At 31.2% G+C, this 21,080-nt stretch overlaps 1 protein-coding gene across 1 annotated transcript; it reads left to right on the top strand.

Moving 5' to 3' along the window:
* The first annotated feature begins 309 nt into the window (after positions 1-309).
* On the top strand, positions 310-5,732 carry LOC111913472 (CLP protease regulatory subunit CLPX3, mitochondrial). The gene is made up of 16 exons (XM_023909171.3): positions 310-1,375; positions 1,431-1,533; positions 1,644-1,705; positions 1,811-1,887; positions 1,986-2,065; positions 2,561-2,611; positions 3,288-3,362; positions 3,457-3,534; positions 3,640-3,696; positions 3,821-3,891; positions 4,011-4,110; positions 4,227-4,331; positions 4,722-4,784; positions 4,879-5,001; positions 5,094-5,252; positions 5,422-5,732. Exons 1-16 carry the CDS (start codon positions 657-659, stop codon positions 5,476-5,478), a joined length of 1,980 nt encoding a protein of 659 aa, XP_023764939.1. The 5' UTR covers positions 310-656; the 3' UTR covers positions 5,479-5,732.
* Positions 5,733-21,080: the final 15,348 nt, after the last annotated feature.

Here is a 21,080-nt window from a genome sequence, read left to right as displayed (position 1 = left end):
ACGTGTAATCATTTATTTACAACTTTCAAAATCATTTTATTTTTAATGAACTAACTCATGGTTTACATGATAATTGTCGTGACTTTATTTAATAGAATGATAATATATAAAACGAATTTATTATTATTATTATTATTGTCTTAAATTGCCCAGTTTGATGAATCCATTTTAGAATGAAAGTATATTGTGACAAAATATCGTCAAACAAAAAATAATTTAATATGAGACCAAATTGCAAGTTTCTGTGTAGTGTAGGGGCTGTTTATGTACTGCACTAAAAGCGAAAACAGAAAAAGAAAAACGAAAAGAAAGCAGCAGGAGTTTAGAGCGATTCCCGTTGGTTCCAATCATCACAATCTTTGCTTCCCACCTACAAATACTCCCCTCGCTTGTCAAAATTTCTTCAATTTCTCAACGCAATCCCTTTTTTCTGCCACAATTCCCGGATTTCATGTATGCAACAGACACATATAATCCTAATTTGGATAGATTTATGGATCAGATACATGATTCTCAAGGTATATAGCACTTGGGTGTACTACTATACAAAGATCCCAATTGTTGAAACTGTTTCTTGATTCATTCTCTTATCCATTGCATCTCAATCGCATGCCGTTGAAGAAATTCGTGAAAAAGGACTATAAATTTGGAGTACGATGTCTGGGTTATGGAGATGGAGGAAGTTTCAAAATGTTGTAGTTACGACAACCGCAGCAGCGAGAGTTTCTTCATCGCAAACATCCAAACGTGGCTTTGTGAACATAAGCGCCGGTGTCGATTGTCCGCACATTCGTCGGAGGTCGTTAATTGGTGCGCAAGCTCGTTACAAATGGGAGCATGGTGGTGGTGGTGACGATAATAACAGTAGGACGTCGACGATGATAAGGAAGATTAAGGCAGAAGCTAACTGCCCACGTTGTTGTAAGCAGATGGATCTCGTTTTCTCCGATAACCGCCACCTCATTCCATCACCTTCCATCGGTTTCACTCCTGGAGATGAATGGGGTGACCCGCCGGAACCCAGTTCCGTTCCGGATGAGAAAGGGGCTCATCAAGCGGTGAGTTTGTGCCCCAACTGTAAATCTACTTACCAGTTCCAGCCGTATCAAATGTCTCCTCTTCAGGGTAGGTTTGTCGAAATCGGTAGGTTTAGAAATGGTAATGGGAAGGATAAGAAACACGTTAACGGTGAAGAGGATTATGGAAACAAGCTTAGGGCTTCGTTTTGGGATACTCTGCGGTCTTACGGTGGTGATCCGCCGGAGAATTGGACAAATCTTCCTCATCCTCCTCCTCCTTCTCCCTCATCTAGCACCGGACTTGCAGTGCATACCCCCCCCAGGCCTTCCTTTTGCACCAAGCATCAATGTGACTCGCGCAGGGGGTCCTGGTGGTGGTGAAAACGGTAAACGTGGTGGTGGAGAGAAGAGTAGTGGGTGGGGTGGGTCGAATTTGGGGAAGAATCTGCCTACGCCTAAGGAGATTTTCCAGGGACTCGATAAGTTTGTCATCGGTCAACATCGTGCCAAAAAGGTTGCAACTTTAATCCTTTTTCATCTTTCTAATACTTCATTCCTGCAAGACATTATATTGCTTAATGTTTTTGTTATATTTTTTAAACTGGTTTTTCATTTTATATTCAGGTGCTTTCTGTGGCTGTATATAACCATTACAAAAGAATATATCATGCGTCCTTGAAGAAAGGGTTAGTGATTTGAAGCATAAAACTTTTCATTTATTGAAGTAGATATGCTGAATGGAAATTATCAAATTATGTGTTGAATTCTAGGTCAGGAGTAGAAAAAGGAAGAGGTAGGATGGAAGATGATGATGATAATGTAGATTTAGAGAAAAGCAATGTACTTTTAATGGGCCCCACTGGCTCGGGTATGGCTACAAGCCTGTCTTGTTTTTTTTGTTTCCATTGGTTTCTTTTTGGTTTGTTGCAGCTGGCTGATGATATAAATTTGTCTTCTTTAAAACAGGGAAAACTCTACTTGCAAAGACCCTTGCTAGGTTTGTTAATGTTCCTTTTGTAATTGCAGATGCAACAACATTAACACAGGTAAATCAGATATAACATCTTGTGTTTTTATGGAGATGAGTTGAAAATGGATATGCGTGTCAGCGTGTGGCTTTGTTTTGAATACTATAGATGAGCACATAATCTACTTGTGTTGCTTCATTTATGATGTAATAACCTGAACAACGTATTAAGAAAGGTGCACTTTTGTTCACGACATTAGAACATTGAATTAAATGGGATCCTGTTGATTAATGGGGTCCTTCTAAACTCCTTTAGATCTTTGAAAATGCACCCAAATATAGCATCATGTTTTCAAATTTTTTCTTATTAGGGCACTATACTTTGAAAAACCTATCCAATTATTGCAGTGAAAATTGTTTTGTATTTAGATGAGATTGCTATAATTAGGTAAAATTTTTAAAAGTAGAATGCTGTAATAGGAAGAAATAAGAGTAGGATGCCTTATTAAACAAATCAATGAAAGTGTGTTTCTATTTCTAGCATTTATTTAACCCTATTTGTTATGTTATGCAGGCTGGTTATGTTGGTGAAGACGTTGAATCTATATTACATAAACTACTTACGGTATAGCTTTTATTTATGTTTACTATTGCATATCCTCCCAATATGAATTTTCAGCTAAAAGTACTGTTTTTTTTTTTAGCTTGGGTTTAAATTTTAATGTGGTTTTGAAATGCAATGCTTTCAACTAGTTTGACAAGTTAAAGTGAGAATAGTAATTATATTTCTTTCTTTAAGTTGTAACATATGTGGTATACTGTGGTTGAATGATTGGTGCTAAAATCAAAGCAATACAGATGATATCTTGACATTCGAGATGTCAAGGCTCTCCCAAAAGTGAATTTACTCACTGAAATGAACTATGACATACTACCTGCTAGTTATTACAGCTATGCACTGACATAACTGTGGAAAAAGACCTTATTGCCCCTAATAAACCCTTTTATTACAAAGATGCACAAAACAGGTAGTCTACTCTTTAAAGCCTCAAAGTCAACTGGTAAGCTTATGGAGAAGTATTACAAATTGGGTAGGCTTTTCAAGTTAAATGCTGTAACGAGAAAAAAATAGAAAGTAGGATGCTATATATAATAGTAAACAAATCGATGAAAGTACAATGCATTTGGCCCTATATATAATTTCTGTTTGTAAGTTGTTACCTGTTCCTAAATTTATGTTTTTAGCCATTTGAGTGGTTATCATGTTTATTTAATATGTTGAATTTTGGTTTGGTATGAAGGCTGCTGAGTTTAATGTTCAAGCAGCACAACAAGGGATGGTTTACATTGATGAAGTGGATAAGATAACCAAAAAGGTCATTTTAAAATTAAAAAAAAAAAAATCTTGAATTAGTTTTCCATATTGGACGCTTTAAATTCTGGCAAATTTTGATTCTAATGATATTACAGGCGGAGAGCTTGAATGTTAGCAGAGATGTTTCTGGGGAGGGTGTTCAGCAAGCTCTACTCAAGATGTTGGAAGGAACAGTAAGTCATTGTATTTGTACCCAATAAATTCTCTTAATTCTTCTTATCTAAGTTTCCTTTATGACTATCTATCAAGTATTACTATTATTTATATTCTCTGCACAGATAGTCAATGTACCCGAGAAAGGGGCCAGAAAGCATCCTCGGGGTGAAAATATTCAGGTATTTTTCAAATTAGGCCAAAATTCTTAAATAAGCCTCCTTTCCGTGACTTTCTGTATCAAGTTAAAAAGAAACACATACAGTATAATATATTAGATTAAGTCTTGTCTCCATTGCATTGCAGATCAATACAAAAGACATCCTTTTCATTTGTGGGGGAGCGTTTATCGATTTGGAAAAAACAATATCCGAAAGGTGATTGCTATTTACTATCTTTTTTTATTTTTTCATAAAGTCAACATTTTTTTCTTCTATGAATTACTGGTTGTGCCTTGTGGGGGAGTTGAATCTGAAAGTGAAGCATGTTTATACAGACGACAGGATTCTTCGATTGGTTTTGGAGCACCTGTTCGTGCTAATATGAGAAATGCTAAACTCACCAATGCATCAGTCACATCATCTTTACTTGAATCTGTAATAAGCTTTCAGCCTATCACTATCATTTTTTTTTTTTGGATTTCTATGCATATTGCATTTTTCATTCTCCTGTAATTAATCATCAACTCTTTTTTCTTTTTGTCTGGTTTCAGGTTGAAAGTAGTGATCTTATAGCTTATGGACTGATTCCAGAGTTTATAGGACGTTTTCCCATTTTACTTAGTTTATCAGCTCTAACCGAGGACCAACTTGTTCAGGTTAATTTCACATCACATCACATCACCTATTCTATTCTATTCTATTCTATCAAACACAAAATTGCATACAGACTTTTATCTTATTTTGCTAATATTTTGTTTTTTCCTCATCCCCATCCCCATAATACCAATGTACTTATGTTTCTCTACCAATAACAGCAACACACTTAACTTACATATAAAGTGGACCTAAAAAATGTAAGCAAGCATGTTGTTGATGTTGGTACTATTCTCTATGGTTAAATAATAGTATAAAGCATGTTCTTTTGGCTGCTATTATGAGTAAAAAGTCCCATATCAGTAGCAAAAGTGAAGTAGATTGCTATTCTGTGCAATTTTCCCCTTCAATGAAGGACTTTTATATATGAATATGATTTGCTTGTATGTTAGGTGCTGATGGAACCAAAGAATGCTCTTGGGAAGCAATACAAGAAGTTGTTTCAGATGAACAATGTAAGCACTTGTTTGATCCTTTCTTTCTAAATTGTAAACAGATAATTTGTTTGAAGTTTGTTGGATTATCATGGAAACGTTTTCTCAAGCACAGGTGAAACTACATTTCTCAGAGAAGGCAGTGAGATTGATTGCTGAAAAAGCTATGATTAAGAACACGGGTGCTAGAGGCTTAAGAGCCATACTCGAAACCCTTCTAACTGATTCTATGTACGAGGTAAGCTAACTTCACTTTTCTTTTCATCTCTTGCTTCAAATTTGGAAAATTCTTTGAACTTCAAATTACTTATTTGCCCTTGTGGTGTTTAGATTCCAGATGTGGGGACGGGAAATGATCGAATAGAAGCGGTGGTGATTGACGAGGAGTCGGTTGGGTTGGTAGATAAACCGGGGTGTGGTGGAAAAATACTTCGCCGTGAAGGTGCATTAGATGAGTATCTTGCAAAAACCAACTCCAAACAACAAGTGGTATCATCTCATCCACTCATCCTTATTATTATTATATATTTTTTTTCATCATAAATCCACTTTTGACTTTAAAGGTTAAAACATAAACATACTCAAGTGTACTAAGGTTGTTTGACGATTGTTACTTCCTTGAAAATAAACTTTTAATGTTTCTTTTCATATTTTGCAGGAAGGGGAAGGGATTGATGAAGGTGTGTCATCAAAAGCCATGAGCATGAGCATGTAAGATTTGATTGTTAATTTAGTGTAGAATGTCTTGTTGTAAAAAAAACGTCCACAAGACAACAACAAAACTAGACTGTAAATTATGTTTCACCTGTAGTCTCTAGTCTGTAGAAGAACACAACCCCACCCTATAGTGTATTTAATTTGGGTTTAAATTCATACACAAAAAAAAAAAACAAAAAGAAAAACAGAAATGTAACATCCGCACACACCAACCTTCCCAAATCAATAAATGATAGACAGCCAATTCTTTCATTTCAGCGCCCATATTTGTCCGTTTCATCTATGACTAGTTAGTTAGTGTGTTAAATACGTTTTTTTTTAATAAAACAATCTTGGAAGCGGTATGCATTGAAATACACATCGAGTTGTTTTCTATCCATTCATCATGTTTCATTGTTTTTTTCGTCGTTTCTAGCTGTTTTTATTTTATTATTTTTATCCATTTGATCCGTTAAAAGATAAAGTATAATCCAAATTGATTATTTGTAATAAATATGTCAGATTTTACCCTTACATCTAGACATAAATTTGAAGGTATAGTTTCGGGAAAACCTTTTCTAGGCAGGGCCGGTCCAGACGGTGGACAACCCGGTCGACCACCCAGGGCCCACGTCTCCAGGGGGCCCAAAATTTATGGGCTATGTAGTTTATATATATAAAAAAATTATTACCTAAATAATTTTTTTGGCGTAAAGTTGGTTAAAACTCAAATTAGCTCAAAAGATAAACAATTTAGTTTGCTTGTTATTGCCAGTTGAACACGTCTATACCAAAGAATAAATGATATTTTTTTAATCTTTATTATATTTGTCATTGAAGGACCTTTTTTTTTCTTTTCGTCCCGGGCCCCATATACATTTGGACCGGCTCTGTTTCTAGGTCAATCAGTATCTGTATGATTATAAGAAAATGGTTTACATTTTCAAACGTAACATATAATTTTAACTTACGGACCGTATTTTAGAAGTTGACCCACGTTTGAATCTCTCAAACTTCAACCTTGATCCCATGTACGTTTAATTTAAATTGTTGGAACATTTTAGAAGTACTAATTTTAAAAATAATAAACATTATGGTATCATTTTGATATAAATTTTTGGAACATACCCTACAATATTAATTAGTTCGTACAAGAATTAGATGGTCCATTCTAGATTATTGATTAGAAAGTCTTTAAGTAGCGTATAGGGAATGTCCACTATTTGGTTTGGTTGAAAGTGATCAAATTGACACTTCAAACATCAAAGCAATTTGATTAGGCTGGATCTCTATTCATGGTCTGTTTGAAAAATGATCAAATCAAATGACTTGGACAGGTTTAAGGATGTATGATAGATATTTTTCAGCTAGGCTTTATCAGTTTGAACAATATTTGTAAACTATGATGGGAATTTGCAAAAGTATGGAATACAAATTAACATATAGGAGTTGCAAGCAAAATGAAGAGTAAAACACATACATGCATTAAAAAAAAAATCAGAACATAATATTTACATTATTCGGTATAGAATAAGCTATATTTACGGCTCACTATCGAGTTAATATTTAAACTTCAACCCCTAACTTTATTTATTTTCAAGATTTTCAAAATTTCACTATTATCTTCCTTTTACGTCACATTTTTTTGCTGAACACCTACTAGGCTATATATATTATAGTTGAAAATGAAAATTACGTAAGATGAAGTTAAAAGGGTCTATGGAATATCTTTTAAAATAACTTTTACCCTTTGTCTTTTTCAAAAAGTTAAAAACAAGCCAAAAGATGTTTGACCAAGGGAAAAGAACTTTTAGAAGTAACTTTTAGATAAAAGGAAAAGTGGGGTTTCAAAAAGTTAGAAAAACGTATATTTTCAGAACTTTTGAACCTTCATTCTCTCCGCTCAGGCTCACTGTGTGTCGATCGTTCACCAAGGCCATCGGCGTTCTTCCCGTTGTCGGCGTCTCCTTCCTCCATCTCCGATCAGGTAAGTTTCACATCCGATTTGGTTTTCCTTTTTGTGTCGATTTTCATTTCTCACCAGCAAAGAAAACGCCTCTGTCATTTGTTCCATTATATTTGATTTGTTCCTTCAATTATCATATCTGTCGATTTTCCTTTGGTTTTCCTTCCACTGTATCTGAGAGTGTATGTATTGTACTGGGTTGATGAAAATTGATGAGATATTGGGTTAATAGGTATAGATTTGTGAAATTGATGAATTACTGATTAGAAATGAGTGAAATTGATGAAGTATGGATGAAAAATTGATCAAATTGATGAAATTTTTTGTTCACAGGACCGATTTGTGTAAACAGGTACCCTCAAAAGCTAATCCAAACACATCTTTAAAAACTTTTTTTGTAAAAAGTCCTTTTACAAAAAGGATTTTTGAAGGTAAAAAGTAATCCCAAACACCCTCTAAATATGAAATTTATAAAAATTTTGGAAGTAAATCAAGTTAGAAGTTGAATTATAAGAACATTGGACAATTACAGTGTATACATATTATACAAAACGATGTAGTATGGTAAGTTTGAGTACCTAAGTTATATACCCTTAAGTGTATATTTACTTTTCCCTTTATATATATATATATATATATATATATATATATATATATATATATATATATATATATATATATATATATATATATATATATATATATATATATATATATATATAAGTGGAGCGTTAGATCAAAATTAATTTATTAAAGGCGTGATCGTCATTTTACCAATCTCATTGAATGTTTAATTTTTTTGTTATTGGAAATATTAATATAAATGTTTAAAAATTTACATAATAAATCAAAATTTTGAATTTTTTTAAAAATAGTATTTTTCGATTTTTTTTTAAAAAAGTGCAGACTTTTTAATTTTTTTTTTTATAGAAAACATGATTTTTTGAAAAAAAAATATTTAAAAAAAACTGCAATTTTTTTAAAAGCATTTAAAAATCCATAAAACTTAAAAAAACTGAAATATTTAAAAAATACTATAGTTTTTTAACAAAAAAATCTACATTTTAGGTACACATATGCATATTTTTACAAATGCATATATGCATATTTCATATACTATAATATTTGTAAGGAAATCATAAGAAAACTCATTTTATTTACTAATCTATAAACACAGTAACATAACTATTTTATTCGATGCAAAATAAAATATTAAAAACAAAAAGAAATGCTACAAAATTTCAAAGCGTTTTCATGTCTTCGTGTCAATATTTCCATATTTTCTTCAATTTATCATTTTTCAAATCTTCAATATTCACCACAATTTCTTCCAATTTTACAAGAAAATTAAAAAAAATGGTTGACGCAAAAACACTCACAAAAATACATATGTGATTTACATGTGATTAACATATGAATCACATTTACAGATGACATCATATGTGAATTACATTTGATTTTCATATGAATCACATGTGATTCATATGTCAATCACATGTGATTTAAATGTGAATAAAATATGATTAATATGTGAATCACGTGTATAAATCCTTCTTAGGCATTTGATCAAACAACTAGTGTGCAAATATTTGATCTACTTCATCCATTGGGCAACTATACATGAACAAAAACCAGAGTAAACCATCAACGATTGGGGGGAAAATGTCTAAAAACTATTGAAAGATCCATATGACCAAATACAGTGAACATGTTATAAGAAACTCTAATGACAACTGAACAATGAAAATAAGCTACATGAACATAAAAGCCCAACAAAACCCCCATAAAAAACCAAAATCACTAATAAATAGAAACAACATGAAATTAATGGAATCATGCCCATAAAAATTGCATGTAGCTGAAATCACTGTATGTCTAAAGTAAAACCCCCCAAAAAACTCAAAATCAAAATAAGTAGCCTTAGGAACTGATGTTATAACCAAGACACTAACATAATCACTTACTCTAAGTTTCTTAAATAAAAATGAACTTGATATCTCATAGCCTAAGGAGGCTATAAGATTCACTCAACTGTCATAAACAATCTATGTTTTCTTGGATAACATAATGAAGTACAAAATTTTCGAAAAAGATTTTACCTCCATTGAGATTATGACAACGTCCAGGATTAGAATTATGATGATGAATAAGGGTGAAATTAGCAGAAATAATGGAGGAGAGAGTGTTGTTGAGGTGATTTGGTAATGTCTCTCTAAACTCGACGATATTCTGCGCCATATACTTCACATCTTATGGTCGATAACCAATTTAGTGGTAGATTAGGGAGGATTGTGGGATCGAGATTGAGGGCCCGGTAAATCCATCGAGACGCGAATCAATCGTCGAAATAACGAGGAGATGCCAATCACTCATCAGAGATGTAGTCCGTCGTCGGTCTTTATCATATGTGTTTGAGTTCGATCTTCAATGGAGATCGATTTAAATAAGACGTGAGTACTTCGTCTATCCCCAATCGAACATTTTATGTCTTCGCCGATCACTGCTGCAATAGAAGATGATCACAAACGGGATGAATCTCTTGGATCGTGGATTCGTCTTTGATGATTTGGAGATTAATAACATTTGATTGGTAGTAGTTGATGATTACAGAGATAAGATGAAGAAGTCGACGTGAAAGAGGAGAGAGAGAGAGAGAGAGAGAGAGAGAGAGAGAGAGAGAGAGAGACGTAAACGAGAGATTTAATCATGGAAATCAAAATTAATTATTTTATCTCTAAATTGCCATTGATTTATTTCAGTTTCATACCCTCGGGTCTCCTCTTTTTCTAGTATTTACAAAAATGCTACAAAACATCTCAACCGTCTATTATTTTGATCTAAAGGTCCTCGTATTGTTCTCGGGTTCTCATGAATATATAGGTTCTCAAATGATCCTTCCTATCTCTCTCTCTCTCTCTCTGTGAAAACTGTCAAATTCTGGTCAAGTAACAGTCAACAAAGTCAACGGGTCAAACCGATAAACTCATTTAGTGCTTGTATGATAGGGTATATTCTATGTTTTCTAATGTACAACTTTCTATCATAATACAAAGTATCACTCAGAAGCTAATCCAAACACATCTTTAAAAACTTCTTTTGTAAAAAGTCCTTTTACAAAAAGAATTTTTGAAGGTAAAAAGTAATCCCAAACACCCTCTAAATGTGAAATTTATAAAAATCTTGGAAGTAAATCAAGTTAGAAGTTGAATTATAAGAACATTGGACAATTATAGTGTACACATATGATACAAAACGATGTAGTATAGTGAGTTTGAGTACCTAAGCTTATATACCCTTAAGTGTATATTTACTTTTCCCTATATATATATATATATATATATATATATATATATATATATATATATATATATATATATATATATATAGGGAAAAGTTATATATATATAAGTGGAGCGTTAGATCAAAATTAATTTATTAAAGGCGTGATCGTCATTTTACCAATCTCATTGAATGTCTAATTTTTTTGTTATTGGAAATATTAATATAAATGTTTAAAAATTTACATAATAAATCAAAATTCTGAATTTTTTTAAAAATAGTATTTTTCGATTTTTTTTTAAAAAGTGCAGACTTTTTAATTTTTTTTATAGAAAACATGATTTTTTGAAAAAAAAATATTTAAAAAAAACTGCAATTTTTTTAAAAGCATTTAAAAATCCATAAAACTTAAAAAAACTGAAATATTTAAAAAATACTATAGTTTTTTAACAAAAAAATCTACATTTTAGGTACATATATGCATATTTTTACAAATGCATATATGCATATTTCATATACTATAATATTTGTAAGGAAATCATAAGAAAACTCATTTTATTTACTAACCTATAAACACAGTAACATAAGTATTTTATTCGATGCAAAATAAAATATAAAAAACAAAAAGAAATGCTACAAAATTTCAAAGCGTTTTCATGTCTTCGTGTCAATATTTCCATATTTTCTTCAATTTATCATTTTTCAAATCTTCAATATTCACCACAATTTCTTCCAATTTTACAAGAAAATTAAAAAAAATGATTGACGCAAAAACACTCACAAAAATACATATGTGATTTACATGTGATTAACATATGAATCACATGTGATTAACATATGAATCACATTTACTGATGACATCATATGTGAATTACATTTGATTTTCATATGAATCACATGTGATTCATATGTCAATCACATGTGATTTAAATGTGAATCAAATATGATTAATATGTGAATCACGTGTATAAATCCTTCTTAGGCATTTGATCAAACAACTAGTGTGCAAATATTTGATCTACTTCATCCATTGGGCAACTATACATGAACAAAAACCAGAGTAAACCATCAACGATTGGGGGGAAAATGTCTAAAAACTATTGAAAGATCCATATGACCAAATACAGTGAACATGTTATAAGAAACTCTAATGACAACTGAACAATGAAAATAAGCTACATGAACATAAAAGCCCGACAAAACCCCCATAAAAAACCAAAATCACTAATAAATAGAAACAACATGAAATTAATGGAATCATGCCCATAAAAATTGCATGTAGCTGAAATCACTATATGTCTAAAGTAAAACCCCCCAAAAAACTCAAAATCAAAATAAGTAGCCTTAGGAACTGATGTTATAACCAAGACACTAACATAATCACTTACTCTAAGTTTCTTAAATAAAAATGAACTTGATATCTCATAGCCTAAGGAGGCTATAAGATTCACTCAACTGTTATAAACAATCTATGTTTTCTTGGATAACATAATGAAGTACAAAATTTTCGAAAAAGATTTTACCTCCATTGAGATTATGACAACGTCCAGGATTAGAATTATGATGATGAATAAGGGTGAAATTAGCAGAAATAATGGAGGAGAGCGTGTTGTTGAGGTGATTTGGTAATGTCTCTCTAAACTCGACGATATTCTGCGCCGTATACTTCACATCTTATGGTCGATAACCAATTTAGTGGTAGATTAGGGAGGATTGTGGGATCGAGATTGAGGGCCCGGTAAATCCATCGAGACGCGAATCAATCGTCGAAATAACGAGGAGATGCCAATCACTCATCAGAGATGTAGTCCGTCGTCGATCTTTATCATATGTGTTTGAGTTCGATCTTCAATGGAGATCGATTTAAATAAGACGTGAGTACTTCGTCTATCCCCAATCGAACATTTTATGTCTTCGCCGATCACTGCTGCAATAGAAGATGATCACAAACAGGATGAATCTCTTGGATCGTGGATTCGTCTTTGATGATTTGGAGATTAATAACATTTGATTGGTAGTAGTTGATGATTACAGAGATAAGATGAAGAAGTCGACGTGAAAGAGGAGAGAGAGAGAGAGAGAGAGAGAGAGAGAGAGAGACGTAAACGAGATATTTAATCATGGAAATCAAAATTAATTATTTTATCTCTAAATTGCCATTGATTTATTTCAGTTTCATACTCTCGGGTCTCCTCTTTTTCTAGTATTTACAAAAATGCTACAAAACATCTCAACCGTCTATTATTTTGATCTAAAGGCCCTCGTATGGTTCTCGGGTTCTCATGAATATATAGGTTCTCAAATGATCCTTCCTATCTCTCTCTCTCTCTCTCTGTGAAAACCGTTAAATTCTGGTCAAGTAAAAGTCAACAAAGTCAACGGGTCAAACCGATAAACTCATTTAGTGCTTGTATGATAGGGTATATTCTATGTTTTCTAATGTACAACTTTCTATCATAATACAAAGTATCACTCAGAAGCTAATCCAAACACATCTTTAAAAACTTCTTTTGTAAAAAGTCCTTTTACAAAAAGAATTTTTGAAGGTAAAAAGTAATCCCAAACACCCTCTAAATGTGAAATTTATAAAAATCTTGGAAGTAAATCAAGTTAGAAGTTGAATTATAAGAACATTGGACAATTATAGTGTACACATATGATACAAAACGATGTAGTATAGTGAGTTTGAGTACCTAAGCTTATATACCCTTAAGTGTATATTTACTTTTCCCTATATATATATATATATATATATATATATATATATATATATATATATATATATATAGGGAAAAGTTATATATATATAAGTGGAGCGTTAGATCAAAATTAATTTATTAAAGGCGTGATCGTCATTTTACCAATCTCATTGAATGTCTAATTTTTTTGTTATTGGAAATATTAATATAAATGTTTAAAAATTTACATAATAAATCAAAATTCTGAATTTTTTTAAAAATAGTATTTTTCGATTTTTTTTTAAAAAGTGCAGACTTTTTAATTTTTTTTTATAGAAAACATGATTTTTTGAAAAAAACATATTTAAAAAAAACTGCAATTTTTTTAAAAGCATTTAAAAATCCATAAAACTTAAAAAAACTGAAATATTTAAAAAATACTATAGTTTTTTAACAAAAAAATCTACATTTTAGGTACATATATGCATATTTTTACAAATGCATATATGCATATTTCATATACTATAATATTTGTAAGGAAATCATAAGAAAACTCATTTTATTTACTAACCTATAAACACAGTAACATAAGTATTTTATTCGATGCAAAATAAAATATAAAAAACAAAAAGAAATGCTACAAAATTTCAAAGCGTTTTCATGTCTTCGTGTCAATATTTCCATATTTTCTTCAATTTATCATTTTTCAAATCTTCAATATTCACCACAATTTCTTCCAATTTTACAAGAAAATTAAAAAAAATGATTGACGCAAAAACACTCACAAAAATACATATGTGATTTACATGTGATTAACATATGAATCACATGTGATTAACATATGAATCACATTTACTGATGACATCATATGTGAATTACATTTGATTTTCATATGAATCACATGTGATTCATATGTCAATCACATGTGATTTAAATGTGAATCAAATATGATTAATATGTGAATCACGTGTATAAATCCTTCTTAGGCATTTGATCAAACAACTAGTGTGCAAATATTTGATCTACTTCATCCATTGGGCAACTATACATGAACAAAAACCAGAGTAAACCATCAACGATTGGGGGGAAAATGTCTAAAAACTATTGAAAGATCCATATGACCAAATACAGTGAACATGTTATAAGAAACTCTAATGACAACTGAACAATGAAAATAAGCTACATGAACATAAAAGCCCGACAAAACCCCCATAAAAAACCAAAATCACTAATAAATAGAAACAACATGAAATTAATGGAATCATGCCCATAAAAATTGCATGTAGCTGAAATCACTATATGTCTAAAGTAAAACCCCCCAAAAAACTCAAAATCAAAATCAGTAGCCTTAGGAACTGATGTTATAACCAAGACACTAACATAATCACTTACTCTAAGTTTCTTAAATAAAAATGAACTTGATATCTCATAGCCTAAGGAGGCTATAAGATTCACTCAACTGTTATAAACAATCTATGTTTTCTTGGATAACATAATGAAGTACAAAATTTTCGAAACAGATTTTACCTCCATTGAGATTATGACAACGTCCAGGATTAGAATTATGATGATGAATAAGGGTGAAATTAGCAGAAATAATGGAGGAGAGCGTGTTGTTGAGGTGATTTGGTAATGTCTCTCTAAACTCGACGATATTCTGCGCCGTATACTTCACATCTTATGGTCGATAACCAATTTAGTGGTAGATTAGGGAGGATTGTGGGATCGAGATTGAGGGCCCGGTAAATCCATCGAGACGCGAATCAATCGTCGAAATAACGAGGAGATGCCAATCACTCATCAGAGATGTAGTCCGTCGTCGATCTTTATCATATGTGTTTGAGTTCGATCTTCAATGGAGATCGATTTAAATAAGACGTGAGTACTTCGTCTATCCCCAATCGAACATTTTATGTCTTCGCCGATCACTGCTGCAATAGAAGATGATCACAAACAGGATGAATCTCTTGGATCGTGGATTCGTCTTTGATGATTTGGAGATTAATAACATTTGATTGGTAGTAGTTGATGATTACAGAGATAAGATGAAGAAGTCGACGTGAAAGAGGAGAGAGAGAGAGAGAGAGAGAGAGAGAGAGAGACGTAAACGAGATATTTAATCATGGAAATCAAAATTAATTATTTTATCTCTAAATTGCCATTGATTTATTTCAGTTTCATACTCTCGGGTCTCCTCTTTTTCTAGTATTTACAAAAATGCTACAAAACATCTCAACCGTCTATTATTTTGATCTAAAGGCCCTCGTATGGTTCTCGGGTTCTCATGAATATATAGGTTCTCAAATGATCCTTCCTATCTCTCTCTCTCTCTCTCTGTGAAAACCGTTAAATTCTGGTCAAGTAAAAGTCAACAAAGTCAACGGGTCAAACCGATAAACTCATTTAGTGCTTGTATGATAGGGTATATTCTATGTTTTCTAATGTACAACTTTCTATCATAATACAAAGTATCACTCAGAAGCTAATCCAAACACATCTTTAAAAACTTCTTTTGTAAAAAGTCCTTTTACAAAAAGAATTTTTGAAGGTAAAAAGTAATCCCAAACACCCTCTAAATGTGAAATTTATAAAAATCTTGGAAGTAAATCAAGTTAGAAGTTGAATTATAAGAACATTGGACAATTATAGTGTACACATATGATACAAAACGATGTAGTATGGTGAGTTTGAGTACCTAAGCTTATATACCCTTAAGTGTATATTTACTTTTCCCTATATATATATATATATATATATATATATATATATATATATATATATATATATATATATATATATATATATATATATATATATATATATAGGGAAAAGTTATATATATATAAGTGGAGCGTTAGATCAAAATTAATTTATTAAAGGCGTGATCGTCATTTTACCAATCTCATTGAATGTCTAATTTTTTTGTTATTGGAAATATTAATATAAATGTTTAAAAATTTACATAATAAATCAAAATTCTGAATTTTTTTAAAAATAGTATTTTTCGATTTTTTTTTAAAAAGTGCAGACTTTTTAATTTTTTTTTATAGAAAACATGATTTTTTGAAAAAAAAATATTTAAAAAAAACTGCAATTTTTTTAAAAGCATTTAAAAATCCATAAAACTTAAAAAAACTGAAATATTTAAAAAATACTATAGTTTTTTAACAAAAAAATCTACATTTTAGGTACATATATGCATATTTTTACAAATGCATATATGCATATTTCATATACTATAATATTTGTAAGGAAATCATAAGAAAACTCATTTTATTTACTAACCTATAAACACAGTAACATAAGTATTTTATTCGATGCAAAATAAAATATAAAAAACAAAAAGAAATGCTACAAAATTTCAAAGCGTTTTCATGTCTTCGTGTCAATATTTCCATATTTTCTTCAATTTATCATTTTTCAAATCTTCAATATTCACCACAATTTCTTCCAATTTTACAAGAAAATTAAAAAAAATGATTGACGCAAAAACACTCACAAAAATACATATGTGATTTACATGTGATTAACATATGAATCACATGTGATTAACATATGAATCACATTTACTGATGACATCATATGTGAATTACATTTGATTTTCATATGAATCACATGTGATTCATATGTCAATCACATGTGATTTAAATGTGAATCAAATATGATTAATATGTGAATCACGTGTATAAATCCTTCTTAGGCATTTGATCAAACAACTAGTGTGCAAATATTTGATCTACTTCATCCATTGGGCAACTATACATGAACAAAAACCAGAGTAAACCATCAACGATTGGGGGGAAAATGTCTAAAAACTATTGAAAGATCCATATGACCAAATACAGTGAACATGTTATAAGAAACTCTAATGACAACTGAACAATGAAAATAAGCTACATGAACATAAAAGCCCGACAAAACCCCCATAAAAAACCAAAATCACTAATAAATAGAAACAACATGAAATTAATGGAATCATGCCCATAAAAATTGCATGTAGCTGAAATCACTATATGTCTAAAGTAAAACCCCCCAAAAAACTCAAAATCAAAATCAGTAGCCTTAGGAACTGATGTTATAACCAAGACACTAACATAATCACTTACTCTAAGTTTCTTAAATAAAAATGAACTTGATATCTCATAGCCTAAGGAGGCTATAAGATTCACTCAACTGTTATAAACAATCTATGTTTTCTTGGATAACATAATGAAGTACAAAATTTTCGAAACAGATTTTACCTCCATTGAGATTATGACAACGTCCAGGATTAGAATTATGATGATGAATAAGGGTGAAATTAGCAGAAATAATGGAGGAGAGCGTGTTGTTGAGGTGATTTGGTAATGTCTCTCTAAACTCGACGATATTCTGCGCCGTATACTTCACATCTTATGGTCGATAACCAATTTAGTGGTAGATTAGGGAGGATTGTGGGATCGAGATTGAGGGCCCGGTAAATCCATCGAGACGCGAATCAATCGTCGAAATAACGAGGAGATGCCAATCACTCATCAGAGATGTAGTCCGTCGTCGATCTTTATCATATGTGTTTGAGTTCGATCTTCAATGGAGATCGATTTAAATAAGACGTGAGTACTTCGTCTATCCCCAATCGAACATTTTATGTCTTCGCCGATCACTGCTGCAATAGAAGATGATCACAAACAGGATGAATCTCTTGGATCGTGGATTCGTCTTTGATGATTTGGAGATTAATAACATTTGATTGGTAGTAGTTGATGATTACAGAGATAAGATGAAGAAGTCGACGTGAAAGAGGAGAGAGAGAGAGAGAGAGAGAGAGAGAGAGACGTAAACGAGATATTTAATCATGGAAATCAAAATTAATTATTTTATCTCTAAATTGCCATTGATTTATTTCAGTTTCATACTCTCGGGTCTCCTCTTTTTCTAGTATTTACAAAAATGCTACAAAACATCTCAACCGTCTATTATTTTGATCTAAAGGCCCTCGTATGGTTCTCGGGTTCTCATGAATATATAGGTTCTCAAATGATCCTTCCTATCTCTCTCTCTCTCTCTTTATGAAAACCGTCAAATTCTGGTCAAGTAAAAGTCAACAAAGTCAACGGGTCAAACCGATAAACTCATTTAGTGCTTGTATGATAGGGTATATTCTATGTTTTCTAATGTACAACTTTCTATCATAATACAAAGTATCACTCAGAAGCTAATCCAAACACATCTTTAAAAACTTCTTTTGTAAAAAGTCCTTTTACAAAAAGGATTTTTGAAGGTAAAAAGTAATCCCAAACACCCTCTAAATGTGAAATTTATAAAAATCTTGGAAGTAAATCAAGTTAGAAGTTGAATTATAAGAACATTGGACAATTACAGTGTATACATATGATACAAAACGATGTAGTATGGTGAGTTTGAGTACCTAAGCTTATATACCCTTAAGTGTATATTTACTTTTCCCTTATATATATATATATATATATATATATATATATATATATATATATATATATATATAAGTGGAACGTTAGATCAAAATTAATTTATTAAAGGCGTGATCGTCATTTTACCAATCTCATTGAATGTTTAATTTTTTTGATATTGGAAATATTAATATAAATGTTTAAAAATTTACATAATAAATCAAAATTTTGAATTTTTTTAAAAATAGTATTTTTCGATTTTTTTTTAAAAAGTGCAGACTTTTTAATTTTTTTTATAGAAAACATGCTTTTTTGAAAAAAAAATATTTAAAAAAAACTGCAATTTTTTTAAAAGCATTTAAAAATCCATAAAACTTAAAAAAACTGAAATATTAAAAAATATACTATAGTTTTTTAACAAAAAAATCTACATTTTAGGTACATATATGCATATTTCATATACTATAATATTTGTAAGGAAATCATAAGAAAACTCATTTTATTTACTAACCTATAAACACAGTAACATAAGTATTTTATTCGATGCAAAATAAAATATAAAAAACAAAAAGAAATGCTACAAAATTTCAAAGCGTTTTCATGTCTTCGTGTCAATATTTCCATATTTTCTTCAATTTATCATTTTTCAAATCTTCAATATTCACCACAATTTCTTCCAATTTTACAAGAAAATTAAAAAAAATGGTTGACGCAAAAACACTCACAAAAATACATATGTGATTTACATGTGATTAACATATGAATCACATATGAATCACATTTACAGATGACATCATATGTGAATTACATTTGATTTTCATATGAATCACATGTGATTCATATGTCAATCACATGTGATTTAAATGTGAATAAAATATGATTAATATGTGAATCACGTGTATAAATCCTTCTTAGGCATTTGATCAAACAACTAGTGTGCAAATATTTGATCTACTTCATCCATTGGGCAACTATACATGAACAAAAACCAGAGTAAACCATCAACGATTGGGGGGAAAATGTCTAAAAACTATTGAAAGATCCATATGACCAAATACAGTGAACATGTTATAAGAAACTCTAATGACAACTTAACAATGAAAATAAGCTACATGAACATAAAAGCCCAACAAAACCCCCATAAAAAACCAAAATCACTAATAAATAGAAACAACATGAAATTAATGGAATCATGCCCATAAAAATTGCATGTAGCTGAAATCACTGTATGTCTAAAGTAAAACCCCCCAAAAAACTCAAAATCAAAATAAGTAGCCTTAGGAACTGATGTTATAACCAAGACACTAACATAATCACTTACTCTAAGTTTCTTAAATAAAAATGAACTTGATATCTCATAGCCTAAGGAGGCTATAAGATTCACTCAACTGTCATAAACAATCTATGTTTTCTTGGATAACATAATGAAGTACAAAATTTTCGAAAAAGATTTTACCTCCATTGAGATTATGACAACGTCCAGGATTAGAATTATGATGATGAATAAGGGTGAAATTAGCAGAAATAATGGAGGAGAGAGTGTTGTTGAGGTGATTTGGTAATGTCTCTCTAAACTCGACGATATTCTGCGCCATATACTTCACATCTTATGGTCGATAACCAATTTAGTGGTAGATTAGGGAGGATTGTGGGATCGAGATTGAGGGCCCGGTAAATCCATCGAGACGCGAATCAATCGTCGAAATAACGAGGAGATGCCAATCACTCATCAGAGATGTAGTCCGTCGTCGGTCTTTATCATATGTGTTTGAGTTCGATCTTCAATGGAGATCGATTTAAATAAGACGTGAGTACTTCGTCTATCCCCAATCGAACATTTTATGTCTTCGCCGATCACTGCTGCAATAGAAGATGATCACAAACGGGATGAATCTCTTGGATCGTGGATTCGTCTTTGATGATTTGGAGATTAATAACATTTGATTGGTAGTAGTTGATGATTACAGAGATAAGATGAAGAAGTCGACGTGAAAGAGGAGAGAGAGAGAGAGAGAGAGAGAGAGAGAGACGTAAACGAGAGATTTAATCATGGAAATCAAAATTAATTATTTTATCTCTAAATTGCCATTGATTTATTTCAGTTTCATACCCTCGGGTCTCCTCTTTTTCTAGTATTTACAAAAATGCTACAAAACATCTCAACCGTCTATTATTTTGATCTAAAGGTCCTCGTATTGTTCTCGGGTTCTCATGAATATATAGGTTCTCAAATGATCCTTCCTATCTCTCTCTCTCTCTCTCTGTAAAAACTGTCAAATTCTGGTCAAGT

The sequence above is a fragment of the Lactuca sativa genome, chromosome 1, assembly GCF_002870075.4.
Source record: "Lactuca sativa cultivar Salinas chromosome 1, Lsat_Salinas_v11, whole genome shotgun sequence".
In the NCBI taxonomy this organism is placed as follows: Eukaryota; Viridiplantae; Streptophyta; class Magnoliopsida; order Asterales; family Asteraceae; genus Lactuca; species Lactuca sativa.
The sequence above is the reverse complement of the archived record's forward strand: the minus strand, read 5'-3'. Positions and strand labels throughout refer to the sequence as shown.